The sequence below is a fragment of the Fomitopsis serialis genome (genome assembly GCF_022376445.1).
Source record: "Fomitopsis serialis strain Sig1Antser10 chromosome Unknown B0H18scaffold_21, whole genome shotgun sequence".
Taxonomy (NCBI): Eukaryota; Fungi; Basidiomycota; class Agaricomycetes; order Polyporales; family Fomitopsidaceae; genus Fomitopsis; species Fomitopsis serialis.
This window is the reverse complement of record NW_025954981.1, coordinates 419,518-436,852: the sequence shown is the minus strand read 5'-3', so window position 1 is coordinate 436,852 and position 17,335 is coordinate 419,518. Positions and strand designations below refer to the sequence as shown.

At 58.4% G+C, this 17,335-nt stretch overlaps 6 protein-coding genes across 6 annotated transcripts; 4 read left to right on the top strand and 2 right to left on the bottom strand.

The window, feature by feature from the left end:
* Positions 1–1,497: 1,497 nt before the first annotated feature.
* Positions 1,498–2,310, bottom strand: B0H18DRAFT_953731 (uncharacterized protein; the record flags this gene model as incomplete). Its single annotated transcript, XM_048042208.1, has 3 exons — positions 1,498–1,580; positions 1,638–2,045; positions 2,085–2,310. The coding sequence occupies 3 exons, from the start codon at positions 2,308–2,310 to the stop codon at positions 1,498–1,500; spliced, it is 717 nt and encodes a 238-aa protein (XP_047895300.1).
* Positions 2,311–2,826: 516 nt separating this feature from the next.
* Positions 2,827–4,441, top strand: B0H18DRAFT_1117621 (uncharacterized protein; the record flags this gene model as incomplete). Its single annotated transcript, XM_048033617.1, has 6 exons — positions 2,827–2,910; positions 2,960–3,546; positions 3,901–3,920; positions 3,970–4,077; positions 4,127–4,249; positions 4,329–4,441. The coding sequence occupies 6 exons, from the start codon at positions 2,827–2,829 to the stop codon at positions 4,439–4,441; spliced, it is 1,035 nt and encodes a 344-aa protein (XP_047895299.1).
* Positions 4,442–4,613: 172 nt separating this feature from the next.
* Positions 4,614–6,575, top strand: B0H18DRAFT_859505 (uncharacterized protein; the record flags this gene model as incomplete). Its single annotated transcript, XM_048039690.1, has 9 exons — positions 4,614–4,711; positions 4,769–4,908; positions 4,960–5,073; positions 5,134–5,323; positions 5,376–5,763; positions 5,830–5,903; positions 5,952–6,165; positions 6,219–6,392; positions 6,444–6,575. Coding segments are annotated over 9 exons (1,524 nt in total), but the record flags the coding sequence as incomplete, so codon positions are not given.
* A 702-nt stretch (positions 6,576–7,277) lies between these two features.
* B0H18DRAFT_998779 (uncharacterized protein) lies at positions 7,278–9,677 on the top strand. The gene is made up of 2 exons (XM_048045512.1): positions 7,278–9,484; positions 9,540–9,677. Exons 1-2 carry the CDS (start codon positions 7,645–7,647, stop codon positions 9,659–9,661), a joined length of 1,962 nt encoding a protein of 653 aa, XP_047895297.1. The 5' UTR covers positions 7,278–7,644; the 3' UTR covers positions 9,662–9,677.
* On the bottom strand, positions 9,527–10,192 carry B0H18DRAFT_998777 (uncharacterized protein). Its single transcript, XM_048045511.1, has 3 exons — positions 10,152–10,192; positions 10,006–10,109; positions 9,527–9,966 (listed from the first exon to the last, which is right to left on the bottom strand). The coding sequence occupies exons 1-3, from the start codon at positions 10,170–10,172 to the stop codon at positions 9,678–9,680; spliced, it is 414 nt and encodes a 137-aa protein (XP_047895296.1). The 5' UTR covers positions 10,173–10,192; the 3' UTR covers positions 9,527–9,677.
* A 1,623-nt stretch (positions 10,193–11,815) lies between these two features.
* Positions 11,816–16,767, top strand: B0H18DRAFT_1117618 (uncharacterized protein; the record flags this gene model as incomplete). The annotated part of the gene is made up of 2 exons (XM_048033616.1): positions 11,816–15,877; positions 16,108–16,767. 2 exons carry the CDS (start codon positions 11,816–11,818, stop codon positions 16,765–16,767), a joined length of 4,722 nt encoding a protein of 1,573 aa, XP_047895295.1.
* Positions 16,768–17,335: the final 568 nt, after the last annotated feature.

Genomic DNA, 17,335 nt, shown 5'->3' with positions numbered 1-17,335 from the left:
AGCAGCGCGAGAAGACGACCTTGCAGGCAATGCAAGACCGCCATCCCCTTCTTCCCCAGGCCATCAACTTCCGCCTGCGAACCCTGCTTTCCATCCTCTCGCCTCATCTCTCGACTCTGGCGACTTCTACCCGGATCCTTGCGACCCAAGCAACGCGCAACAAGGCCGCGCGGCCCAGGACTCGCACGACGCGCGTGCAAGTCCACCACCGAGCAATAGAACCGCGCCGAGCCCCGAGAACACGGAGCCAGGAGAGCAGAGGGAGGTCAAGGAGGAGAGGAAGAGAGAGGAGAGGGGAGGGCGCGGGGCGAGCAGAAGAAACGAGCACGAAGGCTCGACAACCACTGGTACGCCCTCACCGGACGTCTCTGCTTCGCCGCCTCCGCTTCCAGTGCCTGCGCCAGCAGGCGTATCGACGAACGCGAAGCTTGTCGTGCGCTCTGCTGGCCACGACATTGGCACTTCCGCCTCTCGGGACGACTCCCACGTCGTACCAACTGCCTTGGACGGTACCACGTCGGACGCACGCAGCTGCGCGTCCGACGTGCCCGTTTCATCGCCATCTGCCGCAGCAGCAGGCGTAACGATGAACAAGAAGTCCGTCGTGCGTTCTGCTGGCCACGAAGACGGCCCTTCCGTCTTCCGGGACGACCTCATGGTCGTACCCGCAGCTACGCACGGTAGCACGTCGGACATGCACCGCTGCATGTCTGACGTGCCCCGTCCTTCAGCAACCCGCCGCACAGAGGGTATGTCGAGCTTATCGCTCGATGTACACGCTATCAACGAGATCGAATCCGCGTCCGGTGTACTCGCCAACGTACCCGGCGCGCTCGCCGACCTCCCATGCGCGAGCGAAGGTTCCGTGGTGCACTTCACGACCGTGGACCCAGTACGCACGTCACCAGCCGCAGCGCCCGCGTCGGAAGGCAACGCAATGACCAATGAGTTCGTTGCGTGCCTCTCCGTCGCCAAGAACGGGGTGCTAGGCCGGTGTAGCAGCAGGCCCATCGTACCTGCTGCTCCCACTTTGTGAGACGGCGCGTCTGGAGGGCCTTCGAGCTCTACCAGGCCGCCTCCTGTTTCTCTACCACCGCACGCGGCAGATACGTCGAGCTCGTCGCTCGATGTATCCTCCGGTGCCTTCTTTCTGGATGCGCGCGACGCACGCCCGTCTGTGCTGGCCGCCGTCCAGCACGCCCCTACTTGGCGTAGTGACGCACCCGGAGAACATGCCAGTTCTATCGGGTCGTCCGTTTCTCTTTCGACACCGCCTCGCGCTATGCGTACGTCGAGCCCACCGCCCGACGTACACGCAGCCGAATCCCGGGACGCGCGCGACGCACCCTCAAGTGTGTTTGCCGCGACCCCTCAAGTTTCCGTTTCGATGCATACGCATCCACCGTCAGCACCTGCAGTCGATGCAGCGATCAACGAGATCATTGTATTCACTGTCAGAGAACCTCATGAGGTGCTGAATCCATGCGACGCGCTAGTTTACGAGCTCAGCGGCGTTACGACGCACGACGTGTTCGGTGTGCCATCCAGCACGACCGACATGTCTCCCACTTCGACTTCGACTACATACCGTCGTTCTACAAGTCGCCGCACAGTGGGTACGTCGAGCTACGGCGTACTCAAGGATGTACCCGGCGTGTCATCCGACCCCTTACATGCGACCGAGGTGTACCCCACGACCACGAGGGTGCACCCGGTACGTACGTCACCAGTCGCAACACCCGCGTCGGAAGGCCACACTACGAACAACGAGTTCCTCGTGTGCCTCCCTGACGTCAAGAACGGGGTACTGGACTTGTGCAGCAGCACGACCCAGGACTTGAACGACGCGCGTTCAAGTCCAGCTCCGAGCGAGAAGACTGCGCAGAACGCAGGGAACGTCGAACAAGGAGGCTGCGAGGAGATCAAGAAGGGGAAGAGGAGAAGGGAGGAGGAAGGACGTGAGGCGAGCAGAGAAAACGAGCACGAAGGCTCGAGAACTGCAGGTACGACCTCACCGGACGTCCCTGCATGCCCGCCTCCGCTCCCTGTGCCCGCGTCAGCAGGCGCAGTTGTGACGCACGGACCAGCAAGGTCTCGGCGTCCAGTGGACGCCGCCGCGATGGCGAAGACTCGCGGTTCGACCTCGGCATGGCTATGTCGAGCCCTTACATGTCTGATACCGGCTGCATGTACGAGGACTCGACCTCGTGTGAATTCACGTCGACCGGGCGAGTTGCCGAGCAAGGTACTGACCTCATCGTACTCGATAACGAAGCTGATGTCGTGTTCGACGACGCTGACCTCGGACATCTCACGTCCACCTCAATATCGCGATGTTCATCCTGCAATCAATGCCGCCCGATGTACGCACAGGGACAGGACCTCGTCCGTGCGCCATGTACCCTCGAGTACAGCGGGCGCATTTCAAACATCAACCGCACTCCAAGCATTGGGTACGTCAAGCAGTACTACTGATGGCACGACGTGTGGATGCTACGAAGCAGTGCACCTCTGCTGGTGTACTCTGCGAAGCACCCGGACTAACTCTTACCTCTGCACCATCTGATCGGCAAAGTACGTTAAGCTAGAGCATTTAGATAGGTAGCAGTACATACTTCTTCAACGGCTCTCAATGGGGCATCATAGATACTTCAGACATCTTAAAAGTAAGGTCTTAAGATTGTATAATGCTTGAAGGCAATTTCAGAAGTCTTCAGGGTACTTCATGAAACATCTGACGCATCCCGATGACATAAATCTATGAGATGAGAGGAAAAGCCGGTTAAAGATTGCCAAAGTGTGATTAAGGGAAATGGGTTTTTCCTGATGCCCCTGGAGTATCACAAGTTTCGCCAGGCCGTGGATGAGCAGTGGGATCTCACGAGGATCCTCACGGAGTTTGTATTCATGGTAAGTAAATCATAATCTATGCTACAGTACTAACCATGTAAGCCGGCAGGAGATTCGTCTGGACAAGGAGTCCACCGACCTGATGCCCATCGTGAGCCCACAACTCAGCCCACCCGATGCCGTGCGTCGCATCAAAGAGCACCTATCTAGGTTGTTCGTGCTCATGTACAACCTTCTGGCCGCTGTGAACGACCGGGAGGGCGATGTTCAACAAAGGGCCGCTTTACACCGCTTTCGCGGTATCAAGGAACCCGGCAATAAGGTCCTCTTGACTATCGCCAAAGAGGACCTACAGGGTTACTCGACGACCTTGCCGAGTCTTGACCCGGGGACCCCCGCCGCCGACATGGTGCTGCACATGCAGCACAACTTCTCCTCCGCTTTCGACGTGTTTACCGACCGCCTCCCCGCGAACGCCTTGTCGTACGCTCTGTCGGGATGCCGCAAGCGCATGCGCAAGGCCGTCTTGGAAGAGCAAATGAAGGAGAAGCACGCCAGGAACAAGGAGCAGGCCAAGGCCCAGGGAAAACGCGTTCGGCCCAGGCACACGGCCAAGGCGAGTGCGAATACGAGCACGAATACAAAAGTGAAGGGGGCGGGGAATGCGAAGGCGCAGGGTAAACGGGCCGGGCGAAAGTAAGAGGGCGGGCGCCACTGTGAGTAGTATCGTACGCCAAGGACATCTAGTGAAATACGTTCAATATCTGTGTACTCTACTCTCTTCCTGATGCGCTTGGGAATGCTCCATAAAACCGTTCAGAGAGCTTTCTGAGACTTCTCGGGCCCGAGAGCTTCAGCGCTTAACACTTCTCACTTTACCATGGACGCTGGCAGCTCTGACGACCGCGACGTGCTCATATCCTTATCACAAACAGAAATTTCGGACTTGCTAGCACTTCTTATGAGCTTTCCGACGCTACCAACATCCCTTCAAACCACTCGTTCTCGTCTTCAGGATTGCGTAGTTGAGTTTCCTTTACCATCTATCAGCGCGCCAATCGAGCCGGAAGGTGCGTATCCAGTCTTCAGCTGAAGTATTTGGACTCACCACATGCTCAGGCATTATCACGTACACTGACCGCAACACTGCTCAAGGCAATGCCGTTACGAGAGAGCTGGGCATCGCTGGCTCTGATGGGGACATCCAGTCACCCGTATGCCCTGATGGTGAGGCACAGGTTGTGGTTGTTGTATCTGCATACTTACCGTACAGCAGAGAGCAGCATGGATATGAGCGATATGGCTGTTGATGCTTGCAACACGACCGCTGAGACTCAGGCGGCACCACTTGCTCCAGGTGCCGTCGCCACCTCACAGGAGCATTCAAGCCTCCCGGACGGTGAGTACCGCCTAATTCAACTGTGGTTGGGTTCACATACTGAACTCCGACCTCCTCTTCAGGTACGGTGCCATCCCAGGACAACCGGAGCACACGTCGATCATCGAGGAAAAAGACCAGTTCTTCGAGTGGAAGAAGAGCGGACGTAGCATATTGGAAGTGTCGAACCGGAGCACAGGCCGCCCCCAGTAGGCGATGGGTCAATCTCCGCACGCCCGCTGCGCAAGTAACTCCGGTGATAAGTGCATTTATAGCGCAACTAGGTACCGCCATGCATGATGTGGACGCCAACGTAGACGGGATACTGAGCTCCATCAGGAGCAACGATATTCTTGGAGCCGGATTTGCTGACGATTCTCTGTCCTCTATAATGCAGAGATGCGGTCTTGCTGGGAAGCGTGACCTCACCATGAATTTTCTACTGATGATCCACTACATACAGCTGGTGTGCAAGTGCACTGTGTAAGCACTTTGTATCGCTCCTAATCAATGTTCGAGAACGCTAAACTGCATACACAGTTTGAAGCGTCGAGACGACATCAACAGCAACGCAGAAATCTGGCGAAGACATGTGGAGGGTATGCAAGATGCGCCAAGCCAGCGTACCTTTCGGCATTGGGTCAAGTCAGGCAGTAAATTTGCAGCTGTCGCCGCGGGCGGTACGTTCCTCATGGTTTTCATATGGATTATGGATGACGTGTTTTCCAAAGGATCCGTGTATATATTGATAATCATTGCCTGTGCTCAGTTGCGGCTCGACCTTGAAAAATCTGTCGATGATTTCGCGTGGCAATTGGCAAATGTGCTGCGATGCCCAGATGTCTGTGAGTTTCTTCACTGGGAAAACATTCCTGATCAATGCTAATACTGCTGTCTCTCACTAGCTACAACGTGCGGTCAACTGATCACAGAACGTATCATTCCGACCATCGCCCGTATCCGTCACCTTGTATCTCTCCGTTTCGACACCTTGTTCTCGAGGAGCCTTCTCGAGGATATCAACGTCGATTCGGACTACATACTTTGCTCCGATCTCGGCCAATCTGATCGCGTCTTCGGAGCGCTGAGTATGAAGTACGTACTTTCGTCATAGTCTATTAAAATTTGCACATAATACCTTGCATAGCACGTTTGAAGCTGTCGAGAGGAACGCTGAGGCTTGGCTGCCATGCCTGCAGCCCGTAGACCATCAGACTGAATTCCACCTGACGCGGGCCAGTCAGCAACTACTGTGCACCGCAAACGACGATCACTCCGATCCCCTGTCTCCCTGCACTGCGTTGGACGACGACGACGAATGTTACACAACAGGTGTCGTGAACATTGAAGGCGAGACAGCCGGCAAACCTGCATTATCCACGGGAATCTCAGTGACCACCACCTTTGACCTGCAACTCGACGAGCACCGAAAAATTCCTGTTCCTGCCTCTGAGGCGTATTCGTGGACGGAGTCCCGGCGATCTGAAGCCTGTACGGCTCGCGAACCCGACAGCATTGAGGAACTTGAAGAACAGGTAATGTTGAACATTCATGTGACAACAATAGCTCGAAGCTAACGCGTGAACTTTGGACACGTCAAGTTGTCTGAACAATTTAGAAACGGTCGACGCGTGTGCAGCACGCGGTATGTCAGGGTACGCCCGCATATTCTAAAGTAAGTAACCATACCTCGGTGATCAGATATCAACTGACCATGGCATAGAGAACCGCTTCAAATCAAGGACGTCAATGGGGAGCTAATTGCCTGCGTGTTTTCAAACATGCCAGACAGTCTTCGCGCAACACTCAAGGCCAACCTGCTTGCGTGTCTCGATCAGCAGAGACTCAGTCTTGAGGACATGAGCTCAGATGCGACGGGCGAAGAATATTGCTTCCCCGCATTGCATTTCTCATGGTATAACAGACACGGCATGAGAGTAAGTGCAGTACGTAGTCAGTTTCATTATGTTGCTAATCACACTTTCAACAGGGTCATGAAGCCCCACCTGACGTGCATCCCTACGTCGTCGGGAAGGCTGATAACACTCGAATGAACTACGGTCAGCTGCTCCCTTACACCTCAAGTGATATGCGCAAATATCAAGATATCTACGCGAACGTACAAACAATATTCGCAGAAGTTTTCGAGTACATGGGTCAGCAGGTGAGACCATAGCTTCTATTGCTCATAACATATAGTCAATCCCGGTCACAGATCCAAAAGGTCTTACCAGAGAGCTATGCAGGCCTTCAAATGGACGCCGAAGTGCTGCCGGGAAATGCATGTTCGGCCGTGCATCCCTTCTTGTCACTCGTCATCAATTTGAACGTAGCGACTCTTGCTCACAGGGACCATCAGGATAAATCCATGTGCGTTGTCCTGGCGGTCGGGGATTACGAGGGCGGAGAGTTGTGTTTGTATGAACCCGGCCTAGTCCTACCTCTTAGCAATGGGGACTTTGCGGCATTCTCATCGTCGCGTGTTACTCATTATAATCTTCACTTTACTGGCCAGCGCGCTGTGGGGAGTGCCCCCCACATAGGTCCGGACAGTACGTGTATTCCTCATTCTGAGCTCTTACAGTATCACTGTCCCCTCCGAGCACTCAGGGAGCTCTCATTGTTCCCTCCGATACCTTATAACTTACTGTACTTGATGGACTTCGTGCGATCTTGCATTACTTACCATATATAGCAAGTAGATACTCTTAGTCAGCTTTCGTGGCATACAGTGCCACGAAGACAGGTACATACCTTAGTTCTCCCCCACTCCGAATCTACGGCTGCGAGCCTGGCTCGCGCCCATTCTTATCACATTTCTGGAGCTGAGGGCATCTCCCCGAGTTGGTCATCAGTGATCTACTCGGGCCATCAAGAATCTTTCGGACGAACGCAGCGCCACGTAATCGGGGACAAGGACTCGCGGAACGAGTACAGGGATTTGCAGAACGAGCCTAGGACCTCGCGGAACGAGCATAGGACCCGCGGAACGAGTATAAGGATCAGCAGGACTTGCTCAGGAGCTCGCGGAACGAGCATAGGAACTCGCGGAACGAGCATAGGAGCTCGCGGAACGAGCGTAGGAGCTTGCGGAACGAGTACGAGGATCAGCAGGGCTAGCTTAGGAGCTCGCGGAACGAGCACAGGAACCTGCGGAACAAGGAGGGCGACCACGGAACGAGAACGAGGCGACCGCGGAATGAACTCAGCAAGCGTAGTGACTGCAGAGCGAGAGTAAGACACCTTCGGAACGAAGTCAAGATCGAGGCAGGACAGAGTCCCAGGAACGAGTCGGAAACAGAGGGATTTGTGAGGCTTGGAGAACCGAGGACGAGGTCAGCGAGCCTGAGGCATCGTTGTGAGATCACTCCCCGGCACGTCTCCCCTCCACTCTCATAGTATATTCCGATCCACCCATGTCACCTCTACCCCCGAAGCAACGGATCACCCCACCCCTCGAACATCATCGCGCCCGGGGGTATCCCACTCCCGAGCTACACAACTGGAGCCCACCGCGAGGGGTGGTACCATATTCGTGCTTCTTCCGCTCCGCCTACGGCTTCGCGTCATCGCGTTCACAGCACAGGCAAGCACCCACAATCCAATCCATTCACTTCCCATCCACTACGAGTACGTCACATACAGAACGAGGGCTCGCGTTCGATCAAGACACGGCCAGAGTCACTACCGCGACTGTGCACAGGCGAGTCGACATCTGCTATACCCTCCATCATCAGTCCACCATTACGGTGCATGCGGAATCGACGCCAATGCGCGAAGCGGATGTAGTTGCGAGATTGACCGGCGCGACGGAACGGTTCAGGTCTATCACGGAGTCGGCGACTGGCTGTCTTGGAGACGACGGCACGTACGCACTCGACCGCCTCTTCATGGCCTCAGCATCTACAACCCAGACCTACGAGCAAGCTACGGGACGCGCGACCGTGAACTCCGAGCCAGTTACGGCACATGCATGGGACGACCATCTCGCGATGCACACACTCGTCGCAAGCGACACTATCGCCCAATCCATGCAGATACGGAACCACGGCGTCCACGAGACTCGACCAGCCACATGCGCGAGCATTGCCGCGGACGGACAGAGACGGGAGACGACGACACGCATACAGGAGCGAGTTCTTGTGCGTACGGGCAGCGATTTCGTAGTAGCCGAGGACGCTTCTCGCGGTACTAGCAGGACAGTCGACCCGGACACCCACGTCACCGTACGCTCGCATGTTCACCGAGGCAGCTCACTCGCACTTCGCAACTTCTGGAGTGGAGTAGCAAGTCTCACGGCGAGGAAACATGACGGAGCTACCCAGTATGAGGGCCTGACCACGCCGACGAGACCCGGGACGAACACTAGCAGCGACAGTTTAAGCACCCACGAGCAAGTGCTCGGATTCGAAGGCACGCGCAGAGGAGGAAGTGCCGGTTCGCGGGGGCGACACGCGATGAATAGACGAAGTGGCTGGGAGCTGTATGTGGGTAATGCGAGCTCTATGACACAGATGTCTATGGCTACGACAGGCGGTGGTTTGCCCCTACTCGACGAATCCTTCTGCAACACGTCACGTATAACGGGAACAATGTCCCAGCCCGGAGTCGACATGTGCATGGGAAGGGGACCCGCCAGCTTACAGAAGTGGTTAAGCGAATCAGCACCTTCAGAACTAGGCATCAGTACCACGAGCCAGGAGCAAGAGAAGACGCACCCGGCGGGCGGATCCGAACGAAGTCAGAGCCCCATAGCGACGAGTGGATGGCGGGACGAGCAATGTGCTCCGCTAGAATCAGTATATCCGTCGAGCTTGTTGGGCCTGTACGAGTGCGTCACGAAGGGAGATGAGCGAGCGACTTCGGAGGGCGGAGCCTGTCGAGCGACGATCAGCCTCGGGATGCTGAAAACTGCGAGCTACAAGAGCCGGAGCGAGCGTCGGACCTGCAGGACCTGGAGTCCAGCGAGTAACCGAGCACGCGAGCAGAGGATCCAGGGATCAGGGCCAACGAGTGACGCCAGCATCGGAGGCGAGGATTTGCGCAAGCAAGAGGGGCACGCACGGGAGGCGAGCGAGCAGGCGCCATTAGCCAAGGTGCAGACCGCGACTGAGACGTACACAATCGACCACCGTGAGTACAAGACGCACCACCACGGCGCGGAGATAGAGGAAGAGGTCGGGAATCTGCTGGCGGCGCCGAGACGAGTCCTCACGGTCGAAGACGATTACTCACGGCCGGAGGAGGGAACGGGAACTGAAACGCGAGCATCAGGACGGGCGCGAGAAGTGATTACGGAGGTTAGACTCACCGGTGAAATCGCTGGGAGCGACGCGTGTCTTGCAGTGGTCGGTCGCCGACACAGGAGCCCGTTCAGCGAGGTACTGGGTCCGACGCGAGGAGATCGAGGAGGAACGGATGTGCCGTACCTAGTCGACCATGTGCGGACCTATGAGTACTCGAATGTAAGCGACATCGAACGAGAGGACGACGAGAGAATGGGGGCTCCTGGACGCGGCCCAGGCGGGGCGTCGAGCGAGCGAGACGAGCCAAGACCACGGGCGAGAAACTCACGGCGGGCGGGGTTTGCATGCATGGACCTAGCTACGACGGGCATTGCGCAAGGCCGGGATTTCGACGGCGAGCTAGGCAGTGACGAGAAGAGGATGGCGGGCGGTGAGGCTTCAAGCGCAGCCATTAGCGCGTGCAGTAAGGAACAGAAGGAGGTCGGCGAGTTCCTGGCGGCGGCAAGACGAGTCTTCAAAACCGGAAACGACTGGCCGCGGCTGTACCAGCGAGCTGAACAGATGTTACGGGCAACTAGGCGGGTCGCGATAACAGCGCTAAAGGACAGACGTACCGGCAGAAGTCCCATGACAAGCTATCCACCCTCCTCGCGAGTCGACTCAAGCCTCATATCAACTCCACGAGGCACACTATGCATGCAGACGGAGGCGACGCACGCGTCCGACATCTGGCAAGATACCGTAGGGCGGGATAGCGTGACGGCGGAAGAGCTTGATACGCGCAAGCAGCAGAAGCGACAAGCACAGGCGTTCAGACGGGTCGTTATTCGAGCAACAGAGATTACGCTCACCTATGGGATCTCCTCCACCGATTATGCGTACCCCGGACGTTCATCTCCCTCCGCGAAAACTGTCTTGCATGTGCAGGAGCACGCGACGAGCGCATCTGAGCTCGGAGTTGAGGGCGCGCCACTTCCGGGCGGGCAACGGGGCGAGGATGGACACGACTGCGAATGGGAGCATGCTGACCTGGCGAGGGTTCAACGAGGAACCAGGGTCGCGATGGACGAGAGGAAGTACGACAAGATCCGGAGCGAAGACCGCAAGCAGTTACAGGGAGAGTCGGTGGAGAGAGGACTCAGGCGAGGGATGATCGCCCAAGCGCCGGAACCACGGTCTGCACAGCCTACTGGCGCGTCGCTGGTCGCTCAGGTCGCTGAGTCGGCACGTACATTCTCTCCACTCCCGCGTCTCGTCAATACTAGTCGCCCTTTTGGGCATGTTTTCCTCTGGAAGTGCGCGAGAACCCTAGCGGCGGTCCACGGTCACCCCATGGCAAGATCGGGCTCGAAGGAAACGGCGCGTGAGGTTCAAGACCCAGTAGACCCAGATCGACGTGAAGCGAACGCTCGTAGCCAGCGATTCCGTGGTGCGTCGAGTACCCACGCGTTCTCGGAGCATCGCGCAGACGAGCGAGGTCAACCTGAGAGGGCGAGAGACGGGCGAGTCTCGGCACAAGTGAGTTACCGGAAGACTCGCGACTGAACGAACGCGACACAGCAGGTCGGCGGATCGACATGCATCTACTCAAGTGTCCGCCGACGGACCCGGCGATCGCAAACTCGTCGTCGGAGGGAACGCTCACTCACGGACCTGTCCCACTGGCAACGCAAGAATCGACGAGGCAGGCGAGCTGGGATCGCGACTCACACCAGTGCGTTGCATCGGAACGAACAGCATGCGGAAATGGGAGGGATAGCACCGAGAGTTTAGCGACGGACACGGAATGGATGAGCTTCGAGTACGGCGCGTTACGGAGGGAACAGGACGAGTTTAGGAGAACGGTGAGACGGAGCATTGCAGGGCGGAATGGTAGCTCGGAGGCAAGGCAGCAGGACGCGGAAGGAACGTCAAGGTTCGGACGAGTGTCGACAGAAGCTGGAAACCCCGACAACGCCCTCACCACCAGTCGCTGGCTCGCGGGACCGTTGTTCTCGCGGGCCTGGGCCATCGTATTCGCGCGGAAGGAGACGGTACGCGTACGGGAGGCTTCATTGGGGACAACATCCCTTCCGACGCGATCCAAGGAGGAGGGCAAGGGAGCTGGCGTCCACAAGGATCGGAAGTGGGAGAGGGTCGACATGACGCGGAGTTAAGGCCGGCTGTGAGTGACCAGGGCCAGCGGAGGAGCGAGGGCAACTGGCACTCAGAGGTACAGCGGGACATGATGGGACGTATCGAGGACGCGCATACAGGGATTCAAGCTCGAGTTACGCGGAGGGCCGAAGGGAAGAGCATCTATTACGGGGCTACCTACGACAAACGGACGAGCAGATCCATCATGCCCACGGGAGAGTCAGGGCACGCGCATTTGGAAGCCACGGCGAGCCAGCAAGTTCTGTCTAGCCAGACGGGACACGAGTATGGGAGCGAGAGCGAGGACAGCCGAGCAGTTGCGGGTACGGCACGGGCGAGCTCAGGGATGGAGGTTGCGGACTCAGTCGGCCCACGGGAGGTACGGGAGGAGCGAGCGGAAGGAACGCGGACGTCCGGACACAGGTCAATGGGAGGATTTACGCGGCGAAGTGCGAGACTCACCGCGATTGCCTGTAACCACGTCGCGGAAGGAACTGCGAGCGACTCTCAAGACCGAGGGCGCGCGGACGCGGATTGGGCGGACGTGTGGCTAGGCGAGCGAGGTACTCAGCACAGAGGGAACCGGGGAGATCAGAGGACAGAGGACAGGAGCGAGAAGACGGACAGTCGAACCGTGTCGAGTGCAAGCATCGAGCGAACTCGCTGGAGCTTCGAGGTCATGCCTGGCCGGAGGGAACGAGGGGAGACAGAAGAGTCCACGGAGTCCACAAGACGAGAAGCTGGAGTAATCTACCACCCAGATGTACAGCGACAGGGCGCAGACCAGACGAGTGCGCACAGATGGACCGCGCATATCAAGGACGAGAACGGGCATGCCAGGAGGGTCGGTACGACGGACAGCTCAATATACATATCGGAGCTTCCGGAGACGAGATTCAGGATCCTCGAGGACAAGCGCGGTGAGGTCGGGGAGAAAATCGACAGGTATTCGTGGCTGAACAAGAACCTTGGCGTGACGACTCCTGGCGTGGCTGAGCTATGGTCTGGATGGGTCGTTAGCGGGACGGTGGCCTCCCGGGTCATGGGCGTGGTGCGCGTCTTCTGGCGTCTCTCTATAGTGATTGGGATTTGCGTTGTGGGGTGCTCGGTGGGACCGACCGCGGCTTGGCGATCCGCGGCACGGTACGAGGCCTGGGGACCGGAGAATGGGAGGACCGAGGCTAGCGAGTATCAGAGTCTACGGAGGACGGAAGTCAGTGGCGTCACGAGTGATGTAGAAGACCGAACCAGGGCCACGGAGAATGAGCGGATCGATCAAGCGCGGCGCAGACGGAAGAAGGGAGACCGCAGGCTGTGTGTAGGAGTTGAGCCCGAGGTCGTTGCGGAGGGAAGCGTCGGTTTACCCGGTGGCGAGGATAACGAGTGGCGAGGTCTCGGACCGATTAAGGGGGACGCGGAGTCGGTTCACCGGGACACCGAGTGCGGCGATGCGGTGGGGACTATGGTACTTCGAGTCAAACCGGGAATACCATCGGCGTGCGACGAGGCGAGGTCAGGCGAGTCAAGGATGCAGCGGGCCGGCATACATGCGAAGAACGGATACGTCCGGCGCCGTGTAGCAGTGGTAGACCCCCACATCGGTGTCGACAGCAACCAAAGCCAGGACCATGGGGATTCAACAAACAAGGCGCAGGTATCGGAAGGCGGATGGTCGGGGTCGGTCCTCTCGGAAGCGGCGAGCGGTGGCGAGCTAGGCGACGACTTCGATGCCGACGCGAGTGCCCACGAGTTACAACTTGAAGGGCTGGAACCGTGGGACGACCAAGCCGAGTCCGAGGAGGAAGACCACCTACATCAGGACGGGGAGCCAGCAACGAGTCTAGACGAGGGAAGGGCGGGCACCGTGGTTGGACGATCCGATGGCGACGAGCGGCACTTACCGAGCGGGAGGGGGACCAGTGGCCGAGTCGAGGCGGACGTGGAAGCGACAGGCCGTGACGTGTCAGGGTACGCATCTAGGGACATCGTGCGGCAGCGAGACGAAGTCGAGAGGCGCGCGGAGGATGGTCTACGCAAGGAGCGTGAGCAGGGACGAGACGACTCCGAGGACGTCGCGAGGGGAAATGCCTACGAGGGGAGTGTGCAGTGCTGGGGCGCAAGCTTGGAGCTGAGTACGGGGGTGATGACTCGCGAGCGTATCGATCATTGCGATATCCTACCGTCAAGGGGGCTAGCTAACTCAGGAACATCCCTGCAAAGGCAACGCGAAGAGGGACAGATTGGGCAAGAAAGCGACAGACCCTGGGAACCATTGATAGCGGACGGGCTTGCACGGGCGCACGGGGAGATGGACCAGGGCGCGAGCTTGCTGCCGAGTAATGGGGAGGCTGAGCTAGCCGATGAACACGCGGAGCGTAGCGAGACAAGGGAGGTAGTGAGACCACGGGATCGCGTGCAGAAGCCAGGAGAGAGCGGACGTGTCGAATGGGAGAGAATGGCGGAGTACACGCAGGACGGTGATTGTGTTGCTCTGGTCGAGGTGGACGAGTTAACCGGGGCTCGCATGGACCGCATAGACGTACCTCTGGACCGCTCCGCGGCGGACGAGTTGACGCAAACACAGGAAGACACGGACCAGGCCGCGATATTCAGAGCGGCAGAGTCGCAGGGTGCAGCCGAGCCGTCAGCACGCATATCGGGAGAGAGCGGACGTGTCGGGCGCGAGAGAAAGGGCAAGTGCGCGCATGACGGGGATGGGGCGACAGTTCTACAGGTGAACTCGTTCGGGACCAAGGTAGCCGAAGGACTGGTGGGCTCACCGGACACACCAAGGGGACGACACGTAACGGTGGCGAGGGATGATGCGCAGGCTATCGCGGAATCGGACGGGCAAGAGCTGGGACCTCAAGCAGGATTCGTCGAAGCGGGAGAGGGGCATGTACGAGCTCACGGTGACGTGAACCAGCTCGCGAGCTTCCAGCTGAGTAGTGGGGAGCCCGAGTTAGCAGATGAACACGCGCGACAAAGCGAGACGCGGGAGCCAACGAGACGACGGGACCGAGCAAGGACAGTACCGCGCGAGCCAGGAGAGAACGAACGTGCAAAGTGTGAGGGAATGGGCAGGCGAGCACAGGACGGCAATTTCGAGGCCGTTTCGGAGGTCAACCTGGTCGAGATAAGCCAGCATCAGAGCGGATCCTTACTGGGCCGCGCGGACGTACCGTGGCAACAATGCAGCAGCCGTAGCTGGGGGCATGCAGGCAGCAAGACGTACCAGGGCACGAGTGCCGAGCCGAATATGGAGGAGCGGGCTGACGAACGTACCGGCCGTGGCGAGACATGGAGGGGGATGAGACGGATAGCTGCAGTGGAAGGGTCGCCGAGCGGGCCAAAGGACGCCATGCACTCCAGGCGCGAACGGACGAGCAGGTACGGGGTGGAGGGCGAACACGATGTGGCGCTACAGACAGGGTTGGTCGAGATCAGCCAGGAAACCGTACTGCTCGCGGACTCAGCGAACGTACCTTGGCGAGGACACGCGACAGGCAGGCTCGGACACACGGGCAGTGAGATCAGCGAGGGCGCGAGCTCTAAGCCGAGAAAAGGGGATCAAGGCTGCGGACGCGAGGCTGCGGACCGTGAACTGAACGCACCGGTTGAGTTATGGCTGGGAAGACAAGGGAGCGCGGACGCCGGTGGTCTTAATGTCGGAGTGGGCACCCTCAAGCCCGAGAGTAGCGCGAGTGAAGATGGGCCCGTGGAGCCTGAGACGTGGCTACTTGGAGACTTTGGCGAGTTCGACGGGGAGGAGCCGACACCTGAGGACGATCTGGTGGCGTGCTGGCACATTGCGGAGGATGGGCGGCGGTTATGGGGGTACATTCCGCGAATCGAAGCCGAGGCCGCCCTGCGCGAAGTTGAGCAGGCAGACAAATGGATCCCAGAGGACGGCATACGCACCGTTGACGAGGATACCGAGCGGAGCAAATGGCTGGCGCAATACCTTGTACACGAGCGCGTGCAACTCCGAGGAGCGATCTCAGACAGGCAAAGCGACGAGCAGTTGACGCTGAGAGAGCGCGGGTCTGTCGCTGACCTCGGAGACCTCAGCGCGCGCAGCCCTGCGAACCGAGACCGGCCACAGAGTAAGGAGCCGAGTAGAGGGGATCCTCGGAGAGGAGCTGGACCGGGTGGTCAGCCAGAGCCAGGCAGTGCGACTGACGCAGGGGAACCGGGATTCGGAGGGTGCCTGCTCGTGCAGGTCGTTGAGCTCAACATCCCGGAGGGAGTGCGGAATGACAAACTGGTGAGCTGTTGCCACCTTGACGAGAATGGGCAGTGGCTTGTCGAGTTCCTTCCACGCGATAAGGCAAAGAATGCGGTTGCAGAGGCCGATCAGCGGCTACGCGGGGGTTCATGCGCAGGTTAGGTGGGACTCGAGGGCACACGACGCAAAGCCCAGCGAAACGGGGGCGACTGCAAGGCACAGATTCGAGTACGGAGAGGGGTCGGAGAGGAACTAGACCTAGTGGTCAGTCGGTCGGCGTGATTGACGCGGAAGAACGGGGACGACAAGACTCGGAGTGCCTACTTGTGGAGTCAACCGAGCTCAGCATCCCGGAGGAAGAGCAGGACAACGAGCTGGTTAGCTGTTGCCACCTCGACGACTGTGGACAGTGGATCATCGAGTCTCTTCCACGCGATAAAGCGAAGAAGGCAGTCGCGGAGGCAGACCAGCGGCTGCGCGGTGGGTTCGTGCGCAGGTTGGAGACAGCTCGAGGTCACACCATGCGAAGCCCAGCAGAACGAGAGCGACCGTCGAGCATGGATCCAAGTATGGGGGAGGTGCAGAGAGAAGCTGGACCTGGTGGTCAGCTCGGCACTGCAATCGACGCAGAAGGATCTGGACTCTTCGGCGACTGCTTACTTCTGGAGTCAGCTAAGCCCAACGTGCCAGAAGAGGCCTGCAACAATGAACTAGTCAGATGCGGCCATCTGGACGAGAACGGGCATTGGATCTTCAAGTACTTGCCATATGCCACAGAGGTGATTGCTGAGACGAACCGGGACTGTGGCTGGGTCGACCGGGACGAACATCGCACGCGCGGTTTCGGCGCGACTCGAGGACGCGGCGTAGAAGATGATCGAGCGGATGGACTCGCGTCATTCATGTCGCAGTGGATCGCTCTCGGTTAGGCAGTGTTGTTGCGGGAGTAGGTGACCGGGGACGGTCACAATTCGAGTAAGGGGGAGATGTGGGGAGTGCCCCCCACATAGGTCCGGACAGTACGTGTATTCCTCATTCTGAGCTCTTACAGTATCACTGTCCCCTCCGAGCACTCAGGGAGCTCTCATTGTTCCCTCCGATACCTTATAACTTACTGTACTTGATGGACTTCGTGCGATCTTGCATTACTTACCATATATAGCAAGTAGATACTCTTAGTCAGCTTTCGTGGCATACAGTGCCACGAAGACAGGTACATACCTTAGTTCTCCCCCACTCCGAATCTACGGCTGCGAGCCTGGCTCGCGCCCATTCTTATCACATTTCTGGAGCTGAGGGCATCTCCCCGAGTTGGTCATCAGTGATCTACTCGGGCCATCAAGAATCTTTCGGACGAACGCAGCGCCACGTAATCGGGGACAAGGACTCGCGGAACGAGTACAGGGATTTGCAGAACGAGCCTAGGACCTCGCGGAACGAGCATAGGACCCGCGGAACGAGTATAAGGATCAGCAGGACTTGCTCAGGAGCTCGCGG